The sequence below is a fragment of the Amblyomma americanum genome, chromosome 3 (assembly GCF_052857255.1).
Source record: "Amblyomma americanum isolate KBUSLIRL-KWMA chromosome 3, ASM5285725v1, whole genome shotgun sequence".
NCBI classification, from domain to species: Eukaryota; Metazoa; Arthropoda; class Arachnida; order Ixodida; family Ixodidae; genus Amblyomma; species Amblyomma americanum.
This window is the reverse complement of record NC_135499.1, coordinates 222,283,445-222,298,059: the sequence shown is the minus strand read 5'-3', so window position 1 is coordinate 222,298,059 and position 14,615 is coordinate 222,283,445. Positions and strand designations below refer to the sequence as shown.

The 14,615-nt window shown below is 45.8% G+C and overlaps 1 protein-coding gene across 2 annotated transcripts; it reads right to left on the bottom strand.

The window, feature by feature from the left end:
• Nucleotides 1–432: 432 nt before the first annotated feature.
• Nucleotides 433–13,730, bottom strand: LOC144126159 (hematopoietic SH2 domain-containing protein homolog). Of its 2 annotated transcripts, none has more exons than XM_077660135.1 (5): nt 13,462–13,730; nt 11,943–11,993; nt 8,665–8,798; nt 7,088–7,131; nt 433–1,799 (listed from the first exon to the last, which is right to left on the bottom strand). In XM_077660135.1, the coding sequence occupies exons 2-5, from the start codon at nt 11,963–11,965 to the stop codon at nt 1,458–1,460; spliced, it is 543 nt and encodes a 180-aa protein (XP_077516261.1). In that variant the 5' UTR covers nt 11,966–11,993; nt 13,462–13,730; the 3' UTR covers nt 433–1,457. The 2 variants fall into 2 exon arrangements, with proteins under 2 accessions (XP_077516261.1, XP_077516262.1); XM_077660136.1 differs by lacking the exon at nt 13,462–13,730 and adding an exon at nt 13,160–13,243 and having other exon boundaries at nt 1,311–1,799.
• Between the last annotated feature and the right edge of the window lie 885 nt (nt 13,731–14,615).

The window sequence follows — 14,615 nt, the reverse complement described above, 5'->3', positions numbered from 1 at the left end:
CTCAAAGACCTGTGTGAACATGTTATGGCCCAACAGCTAACACCGTCAGCTCGCTTAAACTAGTAGCAAGGGAACAAAACCATCGATGCAGAGAGATGCAGGTGCCGCTGCCCCATTTTGTGGCTATACTCAGGATTGTGCAATAGAAAAAGGGCTGCACCTCTGCACATATATGCTTGGCCTGCTGCTGTGAATAAACATCCTTTGGGTTCCTTGCTGGGATGCAGGTAGTCAGGCTTGTCACTCATCCACCATGTACAGAAGACTAGCTCAAGGAGTACCACACTGCAGCCAGGAATTTGCACATTCTCTTCTTGCCAGTCAGTGGCCAAGGAGCATGCAGTCCCAAGGGTGTGCCCTGTCCCATTCAGGCAAGCCTTGGTTGGTGATTTCTTTATTCTAAAGAGGTTCTAGAGAAAATAGCTACAAATAGCAGCGGTATGCAATCTTTAATAAACATTGATTCTAAACAATCTTTAAATACATTATTTCAAAAAGCATTGCACAAAGCTTCCAACAAGCACACAAAACAAAAAGACGACTGCAGGTGTAAAAATTAGCACCAACGTGCAACGCTTACAATAATTCTTGGCGCAAACACAGCAAAACAAATGGCTTTGCAATATTCCTTAACAAGTCCAGTCAGTCACAGAGATCCTTTGTTAAAAAGGCTGCCCTTGGAAAAAAGTAACCTGTTTCCATTTTCCACACTGAGATGAATAGGTTGCAGTGTGCTTTCGTTCATAAAGCAGCCAGGTACATGTGTTGCCAATGCCAGCCTTGCCATATGATGTAAAGCAACCACCATATTCAACAGTGAAATGATGCTTGTTAGTTTTTCAACTAGACTACACCTGCCTTGGAGATAATAAGCATAGAGAGCAAATAGTGCAGATAAGAGAGCAGTGCAATAGCTACGATGGTGAAATTGCTTCCTGCAACAGAAGTTGCGTCACATCAAAGGCACCAGTGGTTGAAGACTGGCAAAAGTGGTACACGCATCTCTATGCTTGCCACTGCTGCCAGTTGCAATAATCGCTGTGACACAACTGCACATATTGCACGAATACTGCAGGCATTGCAGAATGGCAGCACACAAAGCCAGAGTATGCACATTTGCAGGGAAAGGCACAGCAGTTACTGAGTGCATTAAACACATGTTAGCTGCGCTAACTAGACTGTGTCAGCACCTAGCAGGATGCTGCATTAGACAGTAGCCATGGGTTGCAGTTAAGAAGGCAGTCTGTAGAGAAGTGGCACAATACTGAGCTCTCGTGCCCTTGACACTGATCAGAAGGCACTGCTACCTGTTGCCTTTGCTGCTGTAAGCAGTACGAGTACTTCTTAAACCTCCACCCCAACCTCACGCCCTCGAAAAGCTGGCTTTTGGAAGGCACACCTGTTGGCACTGTAAGAGAACAGTGAGTCAGCAAGGGTCAATCTCTTCTGGCGGACAGTCAGTGGGGTGCAGCCAGCTGGGTGAGCGTTGTTCGTCCTGCGGGGCGCCCTCGCGAGGTGAGCAGAATGGGCTCGCGACAGTGATACGCCACTAGCTGCGCGAGGGAGTTGAAGGTGCGCTCTTGAGGTTTCTCACTGCCCAGTGCCAGGCGGCCGTCAGCACGCTGGCGTATGCGCAGGTGAAATGGCCGCCCACCAAATCGCAGGCTTAGGGCAAAGGGCGCCTCGCTGCGGCTGGGGCGCACCACAAAGCTGCCATCGCGTGCACCCGACAGTAGACGCTCTGCTTCTGCGCGCTCCACATTAACCAGCCACGATGGGTCTCCACCCCAATGGTCCTCCTGCAGAAACACCACGCACATAAGCACACAACTGATAGCATTTGATAGTTTGGGGCTGCCCTAAAAAACTGAATAATAATCCTCAGCCTGCGACACATAGCAGCTAAACCACACTGCCAGGAAGTGGGCATGCGCAAACTCCCCTCCTCTGCCCTGGGAAAACATTGGGCAAGTGGAACGTGTGAAAGATTAACAAGGTTGCCAGTTAAGTGGTATGCAAATTTGGATATAGTGGGAACAGCGTGAGATTTTGAATTTGATCCTCACTGATACGAGCTCCTTTGCAGGCCTCTGCAAAGAGCAAGCACTTGCTCTTTGCCCAAATATGCAGCCCACAGCCTCCAAGCATACTTCCACATTCGGCACAATCTTCGACCATCCTAGCCAGGGAACCGTACAGGGGTGAGAATTGGGGTCCCCTTCCCCAAGCCAGGTCCCCATTCCGACATTCCTCCCCCACTACAGCACTTTGCTTTCACTAACCAAGAGGGTGTTTGGAGTCTATTCTAAAGTACTAATCCCAACGCTGATCTTCCGTGGTAGAACCAGAGAAATGTACAACTGGCTTTGACCTCATGAGGTACTAGGCCTGCTCAACGTCCGGTTATGTTCTACCCTGATTTACCCTCCATCTACAAAGGCATGAGTGCCATAACATTAGGGCAAGGAACAAGGTGAGATGAAACCTGGACAACTAACCAGTGCTGGCTATTACCACCGACCATTCCCAAGTTCCAAGAGTACTAATCCTCCAAGTGACTCGTTGCTCCGACCTTGTTCACCGATCCCTGCCGAAGGAGAGTACCTCCAAGACCCAAGCTTAGTTTGCTCAACAGCAAGCAGGCAGCTCTATGCACCTTTACATTTTCGTTCGAGGCATAGCAAATAGCATGTGCCATCACATGCGTTGTCTTTGCCTAGCATATGAAAATGGTGAAATGCAGTGATGTCAGACAGCGAACGCATCAAAAGTAAGCAGATCACTGTGCTATATCTTCTGGCTGTGTAGCAAGTCTCCTGTATTATTTGTTGGAAATAAGACAGTCTCTCAGAGCGAACAGTGGAAGATAAAGAACATACGTGCAAAACAAGGCATCAGAGCTGCAGCGGGCTAAGGCTTAGGCAACAATGTGTTCACTGAACCAATGCCACGAATGGCCCAATACAGTACTCACTCCCTAAAGAGCCATAAATGTGTGAAGATGTGCTTCTTAATGCTGTTCCTCCCACTATGGCACTTCTTTTTCTTTTTCTTCTTTCACTCCCTCCTTCATCCCTTCATCTTTAAGCAGCACGAAACACAGGACAAGAGGAAGAAACACGAGACGACACGAGCGCTATTCTAACAACTGAACTTTTATTTTAGAAGGGTTAGTTATATAGGCACCAAAAACAAGAACCGATAAAACACACAAAAACCCAGAACATAAAATCGCGATGGTCCGTAAACCGTACGTGCACACAGCGGGAGGTTAATCACCTCATTTTAACAAAGCGCACCAGCAATCTTAACACATGACATGCACCCAGCTATCACCCTGTCGCCACACATTCCTCGAAAGCGTGAATCTCTTTTTCCACAAGATTGATAGAGAATGTGTGGCGACAGGGTGATAGCTGGGTGCATGTCATGTGTTAAGATTGATGGTGTGCTTTGTTAAACTTTATTCAGGTGCAAAAAAGGCAGTGAACTTTGGCTGTTTCAAGTTAAATTACTGGGTGCGTGCAGCCCCTGCTCTAATCTGACCAAGCATTGCAAGAGGCTGCGGTCGTCGCCCATGCATTGAACCTTCGGGGTATTTCGAATCGCGAAGGCAGTGGCCACTTTTATGGAGGAATTTCGAAGGCAGAGGCCGCTTTCATGGGGGGTGGGTCACGGAAATGCCATGGCTCGAGTCTGAGGTTGTGTTTGTTGTGCTCAAAAAATGATTAGCCGCTCACTGTAGGCACACAGCGCGATTGTGAAAACTGAACGGTTTTGCAATAGGGGCGTCGCATGATTACTGGGCAGTTTTTTTTCCCGATGTGTACAGCTGTGAAGTTTGCAATTGAGTTTTTCGGCGATAGTTTTTCGACGCACCGTTGTCGACGACACTGCGCTAATTCTACAATTCGAGCGTCAGTGTTCGCGCAGCATCACTTACGCGCCGTTGACAGATGTCTAGGAACAAAATTCAATGACCCTACCCCACATTTAGACCGTTTGTCTAGTCGGATGGCGCGAATCAAGCATGACCGGCTCGAGAAAATTGCCGGGGAAACACCGTAGTTGCGTTGACCCGCCATGTTGACAGCCTGACTCGCTGCTGGCGACACTCGGATTTTTCGTATTTTCGGCAAGTTATCGATCTATTTGCACCATCAAAAGTGCAACGAAGCTAGGGGCGGTGTCTTATTGCGATGCAGGCCGATTATGACGAGCGGCAAGCAGATTTCTAGACCGGCTTCGCCAAAGTCGTCTTCCCGATTTGTTAACGTAGCTCCTCGCGTCGAACACGGCAAAGGGCATGCGACCAGCAGTCGCTTGCGACCAGGCAGCAGCTCGACAACACCGTTGTTCCCACTTGCAAGCGTGACCTGCGGGTCGCCTTCTTGTTTGAAGCGAAAACTCCCAGGAATGACGTTTTCGCGCGCTTTCGAGAGTTTCGTCTGCTTTGGCCGATGTGAAACGATGTGGCTTAGCGACGACTATGACAGCCAGGGAGCAGCTAAGTTCGTTGCCGAAAGCTCACCTCGCTCGCTACTCGCAAGCGTGAATGGGCTTATAATCGGAGGGACATTTCTTTTGTGTTTTCTGGCGCTTTTCAGCGCCAGAAATGTTCTTTAGAGCGGTAAAATTTTGCTCACCGAGCGCACCCCATGGAATGCTACGTCGCAAGTCTGCCCGCGGTCTTTTGGCCACTTTTCGGCATCCAAGAGACCGCGGTTTTCTGGCATCGCAAAGCATCACGAAAATTTCATTTTCGTTTGGATTCTATCACGGGGGACCCCAGCAACGCGATTGCAACCGGTTCGGGCGCACTTCCGTTCGCATCCGCTGTAAACAGCTGGGGGCACTCGGCACTCACTTACTCGTTACTAGGCAGGTCATCGGTCGTAGGTTTGGTACTTTTGTGGCCTGTTCTGTGCCTGCCTGAGACTAATTCGTCGGCTGTATTAATTTGACACTGCATGCGCAAAATGGTTGCCGCGGTGGCGGCAATGCCTCCGCTCGCCACTTCGCTCTAAGCGGGTCAAGCTCCTCGTGCGCTTCGAGTAATGCGACCTAAAATGCATGCATTTGGGTCGGGACCGGAAGAAATTTTGAATAAAACGATATTTCGAGTAAAGCGATTTCGTTATAATGAGGGATTACTGTACATGGATTGATGTGTCAATGTGGCTGGAAGCTAGTACTGTTTTCACTGCAGGCATGCCTCATCCATGCAAATGGAGGAAGGAAAAGCTGGGAGAGGCCACCGGATCTCCGAGCTAGCTGCATAGCAGAAAGCGTCCCGGAAATCTTGTCCTTTTTTTTTGCAAAAGAACACTGGGATTCTTTGGCAAAACAGCAATGTAGTCATGGCAACAGTGCCTACAGCAGGCTTGACCACTCGGCCGACCAAGGTGGGAGGGGTTTTCCACAGAAGCTGCCACACCGAACAGACTTGTAGGCTTCATTTTAATTTAATTTCATTAGTTTAACTAACTCTATTTTAATTACTGTAATACCTTGAAGTCGCTGTGCCGCTCTGGACATCAGATTGATTAGCCAACATGTCTGGTTCCCATAAGTCTCGCGTGAGCAAACACACTGATGACCGTGGGGAACTCAGTGAAAGGGAATGTACGCAGTTATTATCCGGCGTGTCAAAGTCGTGACAGCATGTCAGGTAGCAAAATAGAAAGGGAGAAACTCCCGTGCGGAGAGGGGTTTCAAATATTTTGTTGTTGCGTGCGTGTGTGTGTGTTTTAGCATGAAGGTCCTGGGTTTGAGGTTGTGCCCAACCCTCAAGGGCTGTATGAGAATTTCATTGCTTTATTGAAGCCTGGGGCGGATCTCGGGGAATGACCGCCCGAACTTCTTTATTACTGAAGGCTTTAAAAAAAACGCAAGAAAAAGCATTGAACAGCAGTCTAGGTAGGGGCTCCGTGCTTAGCACATAATTTTACAGCACACATACTAAACCTGCAGTCGAAAAGTGGGGTTCTGTAGAGTGCTTTCTCTGTGTAAGCACATTTTACTTAAGTTACAGTTTGTGTAAATGTCTCTGCGACTTTACTTCCATAACTTGCAGTTTGCACTCTTGTAAATTCTGTAAATATATTTCTTCATCTACATCATCGTCTCCCGCTTCATCACTGCCGAATAACCACATTTGGAGAGATCTGAATGTCTCCGAAGAAAGGAAACAAATCATCATTACATTTACTGGCATGAAATGCACAAGGAAGGAAAAGATGAAGGCACCTTTTCCAGCATCATGAACTCTACTATTTCGCTATGAACATGCTCAGCTGGCTGCTGTAGTATGCGTCCTAAATCCTGATAGTCAGATAGCAGTGAGAATTTGAAACATACTGCCATGTGCATTATTATATTCCTCAGCACACCACAGTGAAAGTGCAATGTTGGCTGCATGCCCATGAAAGGCATTCATTCTTCCAGCACTCAGACAGGTAGAACATAAGCTGATGCCCTAAATTAGTGCGAAACACCTGATATGCAACACAACCTACACGCAGGTATAAGGTTGTCGCTAATACATTCCTTTGAAAGGCAAGCAAACGTTTTGCAGCCCGTGCTTGGTCATGTGCACGGCAGTCAAAGTGGTAGATGTGACCATAGCAACAGTGTTGTCCCGGAGCAGAGTGCCAGCTACAAGCTGCAGTGCGGTGATGTGAAAACCACAAGCTCAAACTTCATGTACATGCATAAGTTTCAATTATCAAAACAAGACACATCAAAAATTTTTCTTCACACAAACAATGTGTGGGTTAGACAAAGCAGTCTGGAGCCAAGCAGGCATTCCAACGAAATACCAGTATTAGCAATCTGTAATTGTGAGGAAAACGCAATGTATCAATTTGCCAACTTTAAATATTAAATTTGCCACAGAATTTGCAAGTGTCTGGCTGCACAGTGTTTCAAAGAAAACATCATTTTTCTTAAGTGTTCTTCCCAAGCAGTGTCAGCCCTTCAAGGCATTTTAAAGAAAGTCAAAACCACGTTTCAAGAGCACATGCTGGCTGGCATGGCAGATAAAATTTCAAAGCACACCAGAAAAGCTTGCAAAAGGACTGCTCACCGGGTTGGATGGCACTGGAGGCAGCGGACGACTCAAAGCAGCCGCTGAAATGGAAAAATAAAAAATGATGCCATGTTTATGGGCTCACACCAATGTAAAAAAAAAAAAAATAAAAACCAAAATAATCGTAATGTGTGCTCCCTCAATGTAAAAATATGCCTATGGTTCTTGTGGATCCTGTAAAGCAACTTCCCAGCATATACCACAGTCCTTTTCAAAGAGTGCATATTGCATACAAGCTGTTAGGGTTCACCCTGCTAGATCATTACAATTAGCTGCCACAAGGTGCTAAGTGAATCAACGAGAGCAGGTTCAGGACAACCAGGTTGTTGTCATTCTCGCCTTAAGTATTTATTGATCATGTCTTGTTCCTGTACCTGTTCTGGTCTTGTTCCATGTTTTGTACAGGAACAAGACACGTAATATCACGTAATATTTAAATTTTAGGTATCATAATTAGCTTTTAATTTCTCCAAAGTTGCAGTGTGCAAGGATCTTTTACTTTTACTGCAGAATAAAAGAGTATTAAGTAAATCTGCCTCCGTCCTATGCCTTGGCCACCCTGTACCTGCGAAATAGCTTATTTCCTCGATGTTTACAGATCTACTCCACTCGCGAATATGCCCTTTTTGTATGTACTGTTCATACTTCCTTAGCACTGCATGTCCTTGCATTAACTTTCAGGTGTATTCACTTTTGTGTTTTGGTTTCAGCTAAAACAAATCACATTTTTTATCTAGCATATGCTACTTTACAGCTTTTGAAGTTGCCCCCCATCGTAATTTTTGATTCCGTCACGACTCTCTACCGTTTTTTCCACTTAGGAAGTCTGGATAAGTTACTGCTCGCTATTTGGGACTGCACAGGAATAACTGGCGGTAATAGGAAAGACAGGTGAAGTAGGCCAAACACTGCCAACGATGAGTTCCGAACATAAGTTCAGTTCAGTTCAGTTTATTTCCTTAAAGACCCCAATTCAGGGGTATTACATAAGGGGTGGGGCTACGGATATAACATGAGGTTCTAGTCTAACATCATCTGCGTTATCTCCTGGTGGAATCTTGATGGACAGGTAATGGCGGCGACTTGGTGGGGAAGGCCGTTCCAGTCAGATGCTGCTCGGGCAAAAAACGAGGCCGAGAATGTAGTAGTACGGGAGCGTGGACGGACAACTTGGAGCGGATGACCAGTGCGCTGAGATATGTGCATGCGGCGTACGATGTAGGGTGCTTCGTGCAATGAACCGTTGAAGAATTTGTGAAAAAGGCAGAGGCTAGCAATGCGCCGGCGATGGGAAAGAAGCGACAAGTTAATTTCAGCTTTCAAAGACGATACACTGATGTCGTATGAGTATGCGGAATGAATGAATCTAACAGCAATCTAAGGTGCAGCAATGGTCACCAATTGTGCATATATTTAGATGATGACCGTGGCCTCGTAAGTCAGCATTTGTGGCAATCATTCATATTAAACTGCACAGATGAATGTAGATCGCCAAAGTGTTATTTTCCATGGTCGCCCTCTAGCAGGCCTGGCGGAGCAAGACCACCTAAACAGCTTTCAGTGAGCCAACTTACCAGGCTTGGTCTCAAGTTTTGCATCGTGCTGTGAAGGCCAGCCAACAGGCTCATAATCTCCAGCCTGCAGTGGCACCTCGTAGCCTGACTCATCCTCAAAGTCAGTGTCCCAACTCCAGCTGTCATCGTCCGCCCTGCATGAAACACAATACTACTACAGACACGGCAACGCAAGTCTGTTTAGCACAGCGTTGCTGTAGGATTAATTGCTATGAAAAAGAAGGGTCACAAGAGTTTCTCAATGTTACTCAAGAGAGAGTGCTAGAATTCAAACTATACTGTCTCACACATAGCAGGCAATGCTGCAGAGGCTGCAGAAGTAGTGCGTTTGTGAAACCATAATACTCTACCTTGTATCATTTGTTCTTCTCGAAGCCTCAGCGAGCGTTTAGGCAAATGTAAAAAACGGTTGAAAATGAAGCGGTAGCGCTCAAAATCACGGTCGAAGCTGTGAGGCACTCAGTGTTCAGGCCCTCTGGCTCTTAATTTTCATCGAGTGAACTACTTTTTAGGTGCGGCTGGAGTAAGCAATTCTTCCTACCAGAAGCATATCATACCACCACGTCATCTTTGCATCTCAAAATCTCGATGAGTCGAAGGATGAAAATAAGTTAAGAGGTAATATGATGTGCAGGAGGTTATTGCAGTCACGGTATTTGAGATGCCGCAATGAAATATGCCTGTGTTCGCTTTGGTTGCACGACAAACTACTTTTTGGGTGCAGACTTCGCCTGTACAAACAGGTGCGCTAGCTTCAGCAGCGTTGACTGCTATGTATGACACGGAGTATAAGTCCTCATCAATAAAGGAAATCACTAAAGGAGAATTAAAAGGGAACATTAAATCCAGCTGGAGAGAGAAATTAGTGTTCCAAGACCGCAAATGTTGCAGGTGAAAATGCGCCATGAGCAACTGCAATGGGCTCTCATTTATTCAAACTCGCTGCTTGTGTCATGTTCCCTGGCATGGACCTGTCAACATCAAGTGGACCTTTGCTCATATTTTAGACTTTGCATAATGTGAATACATTATCAGTCACCTTCGAGTTCAAATTATCAAGAGTTTAGTAAAGCTCACAGCGTGGTAGGACGTCAGTGGTTTTTGATGGTGATGCAGCAACACAACAAATGACATCCAAGACTTCCTCTCTCATAGAGTGAAATGCACCATCCCCATTGGCAAGTGTATAGTACAATAACAAGATCAACCTTCTGATTTACTCATTTGCAGAGTTTAGCACTGACCCTACACCACACACTCCAAGTGAAGATAAACTTTCCTTCATAGTCTCCAGTTTGGTACCCCTTACACAAGGAACATTTTACAAAGAATAGGTTAGTTTGCAATGCTCTTGCTGCTACACAAACGGAGCACTGGACACCTTCTATAATACCAACAATGTAAGGGCATACATGCCCAGGTGTAACTGAGTGCACTGAATGCACGTTACTTTCAAAACTTTTTGCAGGCAATTAAAATAACATGCTGTCTCATTAAAACACTTTTTTTTTTGCAGCTTATGTCGCCCTGTCACTGATTTCATATCTGTTTGTCTTCAACGTATCACACCAAGTTATTACACAGTTTTGACATTGCTATGTGAACATGCATCTGGAGGTCCGTATTCTAGAGTACAAATGGTTCTGTTCTGCGTTTTTTTTTTCTTTTCTACTTTCATCTCTCCCTGCGCCTCCCCCTTTGTTTCATGAGCTGCCGCGGTGGCTGAGTGGTCATGGCGGTCGGATGCTGGCCCGAAAGACGCGGGTTCGGTCCAGGACGCAGCAGTCGAATTTTGATGGAGGCGAAATTCTAGAGGCCCGTGTGCTGTGTGATGTCAGTGTACGTTAAAGAACCCCAGGTGGTCGAAATTTCCAGAGCCCTTCACTACGGCGTTCCTCATAGCCTGAGTCGCTTTGGGACGTTAAACACCCATAAACCATTTGCTTCTCTCATATTCATCTGCGAAATAAGGCAGCTGATGCTACTTTTAAGGCACCAACATCTGCCAGTTTTCATATAAAGCAAGAAAAAAGTCTACACCTGAACCCAATTTACATGCCAAAGTCGCGGTCTAAGTATTGTCCATGACTTTATGCCTTTATACCAATAATAAGTCTAAGCATGAGGCGTTTCTTCCTGCATGATGCACTGTTTGGAGAAAAGGTGGCATATAGTACTGCATGCTGCTACAGGCATGCTGGTATTGACCATTCAGGAGCGCCACAGATTGACATAAGCAAACTGACCTGTCTCTATATATGAACAGTCACTCCGTCAAGTGTCTCAATAGCTGCCGGAAAGGGGTGCAGCAATGCAGTCGAGTAGTATACACCACTTTTAACTGCTTCAAACTGTACAATTTCAAAGTGCTCCATCACAATATAGTGCATCATCATGCAATATTAGCACTTGATTCCTGCTTGCAAAGAGTTAGTAGGGCCACTCTTTTGCCTCCATTACCGTGACCTGTAACAAAAATTGAGGCATTTATGCTGATGCCTGCATCTGCTTTTGTCACCCTACCCTGTGAAACCACCAGGCTTACCAGAAGCACGCCAACTTGGAAACAGAAATTCACCCATGTTTGTGCAAAGCATGTACTTCCTCCTTGTTAAAATAAGTCAACTAGCTGATTATATGTTCTTATCTACATCATGTCAGGACTGTTTTTTCCTATGCATTTCATACAATAAGATTTTTAAAAAGCATGTGCTGGCCCCAATTTAACTGTCTTGTCACTAGCTTAAGTATACAGTGCCTGCATGGATCAACATTTGCTTTTAATAAATAATTTCTATTAATTGCAATACAGGAATGTAATGAATCGCCAGATACTACTGTCATGGAAAGTGACTGTCAAATTCAAAGAGCGGTTACTGTCTGTCTTCGAAGATTAAATCCGTCTATATTTCTTTTCACACCCTTAGTCTGATGTGCTTGAGCAACTCATTTGTAATTCCCCTTCTCTACTCGGTTGATTTTTTTTGTAACTGTATTAATTGTGTTCACATTTGATGTTATTGATTGTATTCGTTGTCCTAATTGTCCTCATTGTATGTTTATATATATGTTTTACTAGATTTGGTTTTCTCTCTTTTTTTTTCAACCTCTTTGGCTTTATTCTGTATTGTTCTATGTATGTCCCCCCCCCCCTTATGTAATGCCCTGTGAAGGGTCCTTAAGGGATCAATAAATGATGATGATGATGATGAACCACTTTTACTTGTTGCTCTAGTGGGATTTCAAGCACCAAGAAGCCAAGGAAATATAATACTTACCCACTGACTGTTTTGCAATCCATACCGCAGACACCAAGCCCAAGGTATGCTCTGTGTGCAGAAAGGTGCCTGTCAGCTACTCGGTTAACATACGACCTAATCCACCAGCACTGCTTAACACATACAAGACAAGGCAAGATTGGATTCTAAATACTGCTTGCAGCTTCCACTTTGCAATCCTAAATAAAAATGCCAAGTAGTTGAAGGCTGAAGCCAATGTAGTCAAAAAGTTTCCTGCCAGGATTTTAAAGGGAGCCGCAGCAGCTACGAAGAAAACATCCATTTACGCCACTGATGTGAACTGCCATATTTAACGAATAACATCTTTGTGCATAAAGTTTGATTCTATCTTTACCCACCCCTTATGTGTTGTGGTGGGTTTTATGGCACATAAGTAACTAAGGCCATCATGTGCCAAGCTCGAGGTATAGGAGAAATTTTCTGGATAATTTTATAGAAATGTGAAAAATCGTCACTGGTGTAGAGTGCTTAAAAAGTTAGAACTACCTCGTGATGACAAAGGAAAAAAAATGAGAAATGGGTACTATTAAAAGCTTTTAAAAGGGTACCCACCCCTTATGTAACAGCCCCTAATTGGGGGTCTTTAAGGTAGTAAAGTGATGTGATGTGAACATGAGTGGCCATAAGAATGCACTGCTAGACTCTGCAAGCGACCTCCACTGAAGTGAAGCTGTTCCTCTAGCCATTTTGGTGATTTAGGCAGAACTAATACTGTTCCAACATTTAATAAGATTAGCAGACAACCCCGACGAAATACCCATAATAAAGCTGCTTTTGAACTTGCGAGTTTGCCAGCTAGAGGCATTGCTTAAACATGCCTTCATTCTAGTTCATTGGCTGCAAATAGTGCAAATTACAGTCACAAATTTCACACATTCTTGCATGCTGTACCACCTCTCTAAATCACGTAAAATGTTATGAAATATAGGTACTATTCGGGAAGAAATTTTGCTAACCACATATGCCTCCTGCGAGAAAAAAACAAAACAAAAACTTCTACGGTTTACGCACGCAGCTAGACACTAAAACCAGTCTCAGTCTGCGCTCGTGCGAACAGCAGCCGCCACAGTGCACTGCTTGATTAAGAAACAGGCAGCTCATAACATAACAGTTTGCTGCTATGCGGTCCAATGTCTCCGCTGTCAGCGCAATACGTAACCGACTCGGGGAATCCACGTACTCAGGGTTAAAATTACCTTCAAGGAGGGCATCGTCCTGGCACTTCCTTTTCTTAGCGAAATCAGACCCCAGTTGTTTAATTCGTGTCGCTGTTGTATACCTACAGCGCTCGCCTAGCGTTCCCACGCATTATGCATAAAAAAAAAAAAAAGCCGCGATTCTGGACACTTGACAACTACGAAACGCGACATAATTGAAAATAAAAAATGCTATCTTCACTTGCATATGGTCACTGCGCGAGGAAACAATGCGCTCCTTTCGACGCATACACGCGCCGAGCGCGTCAGAGGACACTAACACCTGTTGCACGCATTCCTACCGTTCGCCGCGGCTGTTAACCGAGGTCCAAGGGCTCCGCTGTCAACTGCCAGGAGACGTCACAGGCGCTGCTGAGGATGTGGCATTGACCATGACGACCATTATTTGGGCGCGGCGACCTCGTATAGCGGAAAGAGCCCGACTGTTGCTGCTTGCCCCGGTCACCGGGGTTTGCCCCGCAAAAGCGGAACAAGCGGCATAATAGGCGCGCCACCAGCCACCACGAAATCCCGCCACAACAGGTCGTTCGTAAACTAGAGCAGCGCTAGCAGCGCCTCCATGAGTAATTCTGCTATGCCTGCCGCATCAGTGGTCGAGTGGTTCACCGGTTCACTGCCGGCTCTCTCGTTCTATTTTTTCACCTACTTCATAATGTGGCGCCATCGTGCGGCCGAGAGGTGGGTGCACGCGCCGGTGGACAGCGGGACAGGTTTCGTCTTTGGTTTCGTGCACCTTCGGGCGCACGATCTAGACTGTTGTGAGTGGGCCGGAGCGATAATGGGAGGGCACTTTAGTACGGACACTTTAGAATGGCTTAGCATGGGCGCTGCGAAAAGAGCACGATACGTCAGCGCCGCTGGAGCCGCAGTGCACTGCATGCTCGAGCTCGTAGGCGTGGCTAGCGCTCTCTCCAACAGAGCGGTTTCAGCCCGTGAGCAGCCACAAAATTCCTTGCTCTGCAGCGGCGACTTATAATGGTGTTTTCAAAAATATAAAAACTGATATGGGTATTATTTGCGGTGAGCTACAAAGATGTTAATAAATTAGGAGCCTATCTGTAATAGTTAAACAGTTAACTGGTAAAAATGCATCTGCTGTATTCTAAAGCACACCACCGGACAACGCTATGCCGAAGAGATCGCTATAATTAACTCAGAAAGCCTATTTGAAAATAATGCTAACAGTCTATATTGCTAAAACATTGCTAACACACTGTTTATATTTGTACTTGAGCGAGAAGTAAACCCGTTTACAATTAATATACAGGGTGTTTTTTGTAGCGATAGCTACATTACGGTAGCATTTCGAGCCTTCAGTGTGGCGGTGGCACGTGACCGTGGCGGCGGCACGGGACGGTGGCGGCGCTCACGTGGTCACCTGGTTGGTCACGTGACCAGTCACGTGGTGCGGAGCAACTGCTGCTGCCGGCGGCGC

Bases quoted from the DNA above. Each gene is read 5' to 3' on its own strand.
- LOC144126159 (XM_077660135.1), bottom strand. From the start codon at position 11,965: ATGGATTGCAAAACAGTCAGTGG. The intron at 8,799-11,942 runs GTAAGTATTATA...TGTTTCATGCAG, and splicing joins GATTGCAAAACAGTCAGTGG to GGCGGACGATGACAGCTGGA. The intron at 1,800-7,087 runs GTGAGCAGTCCT...GTGTTTCTGCAG, and splicing joins CTCCAGTGCCATCCAACCCG to GAGGACCATTGGGGTGGAGA.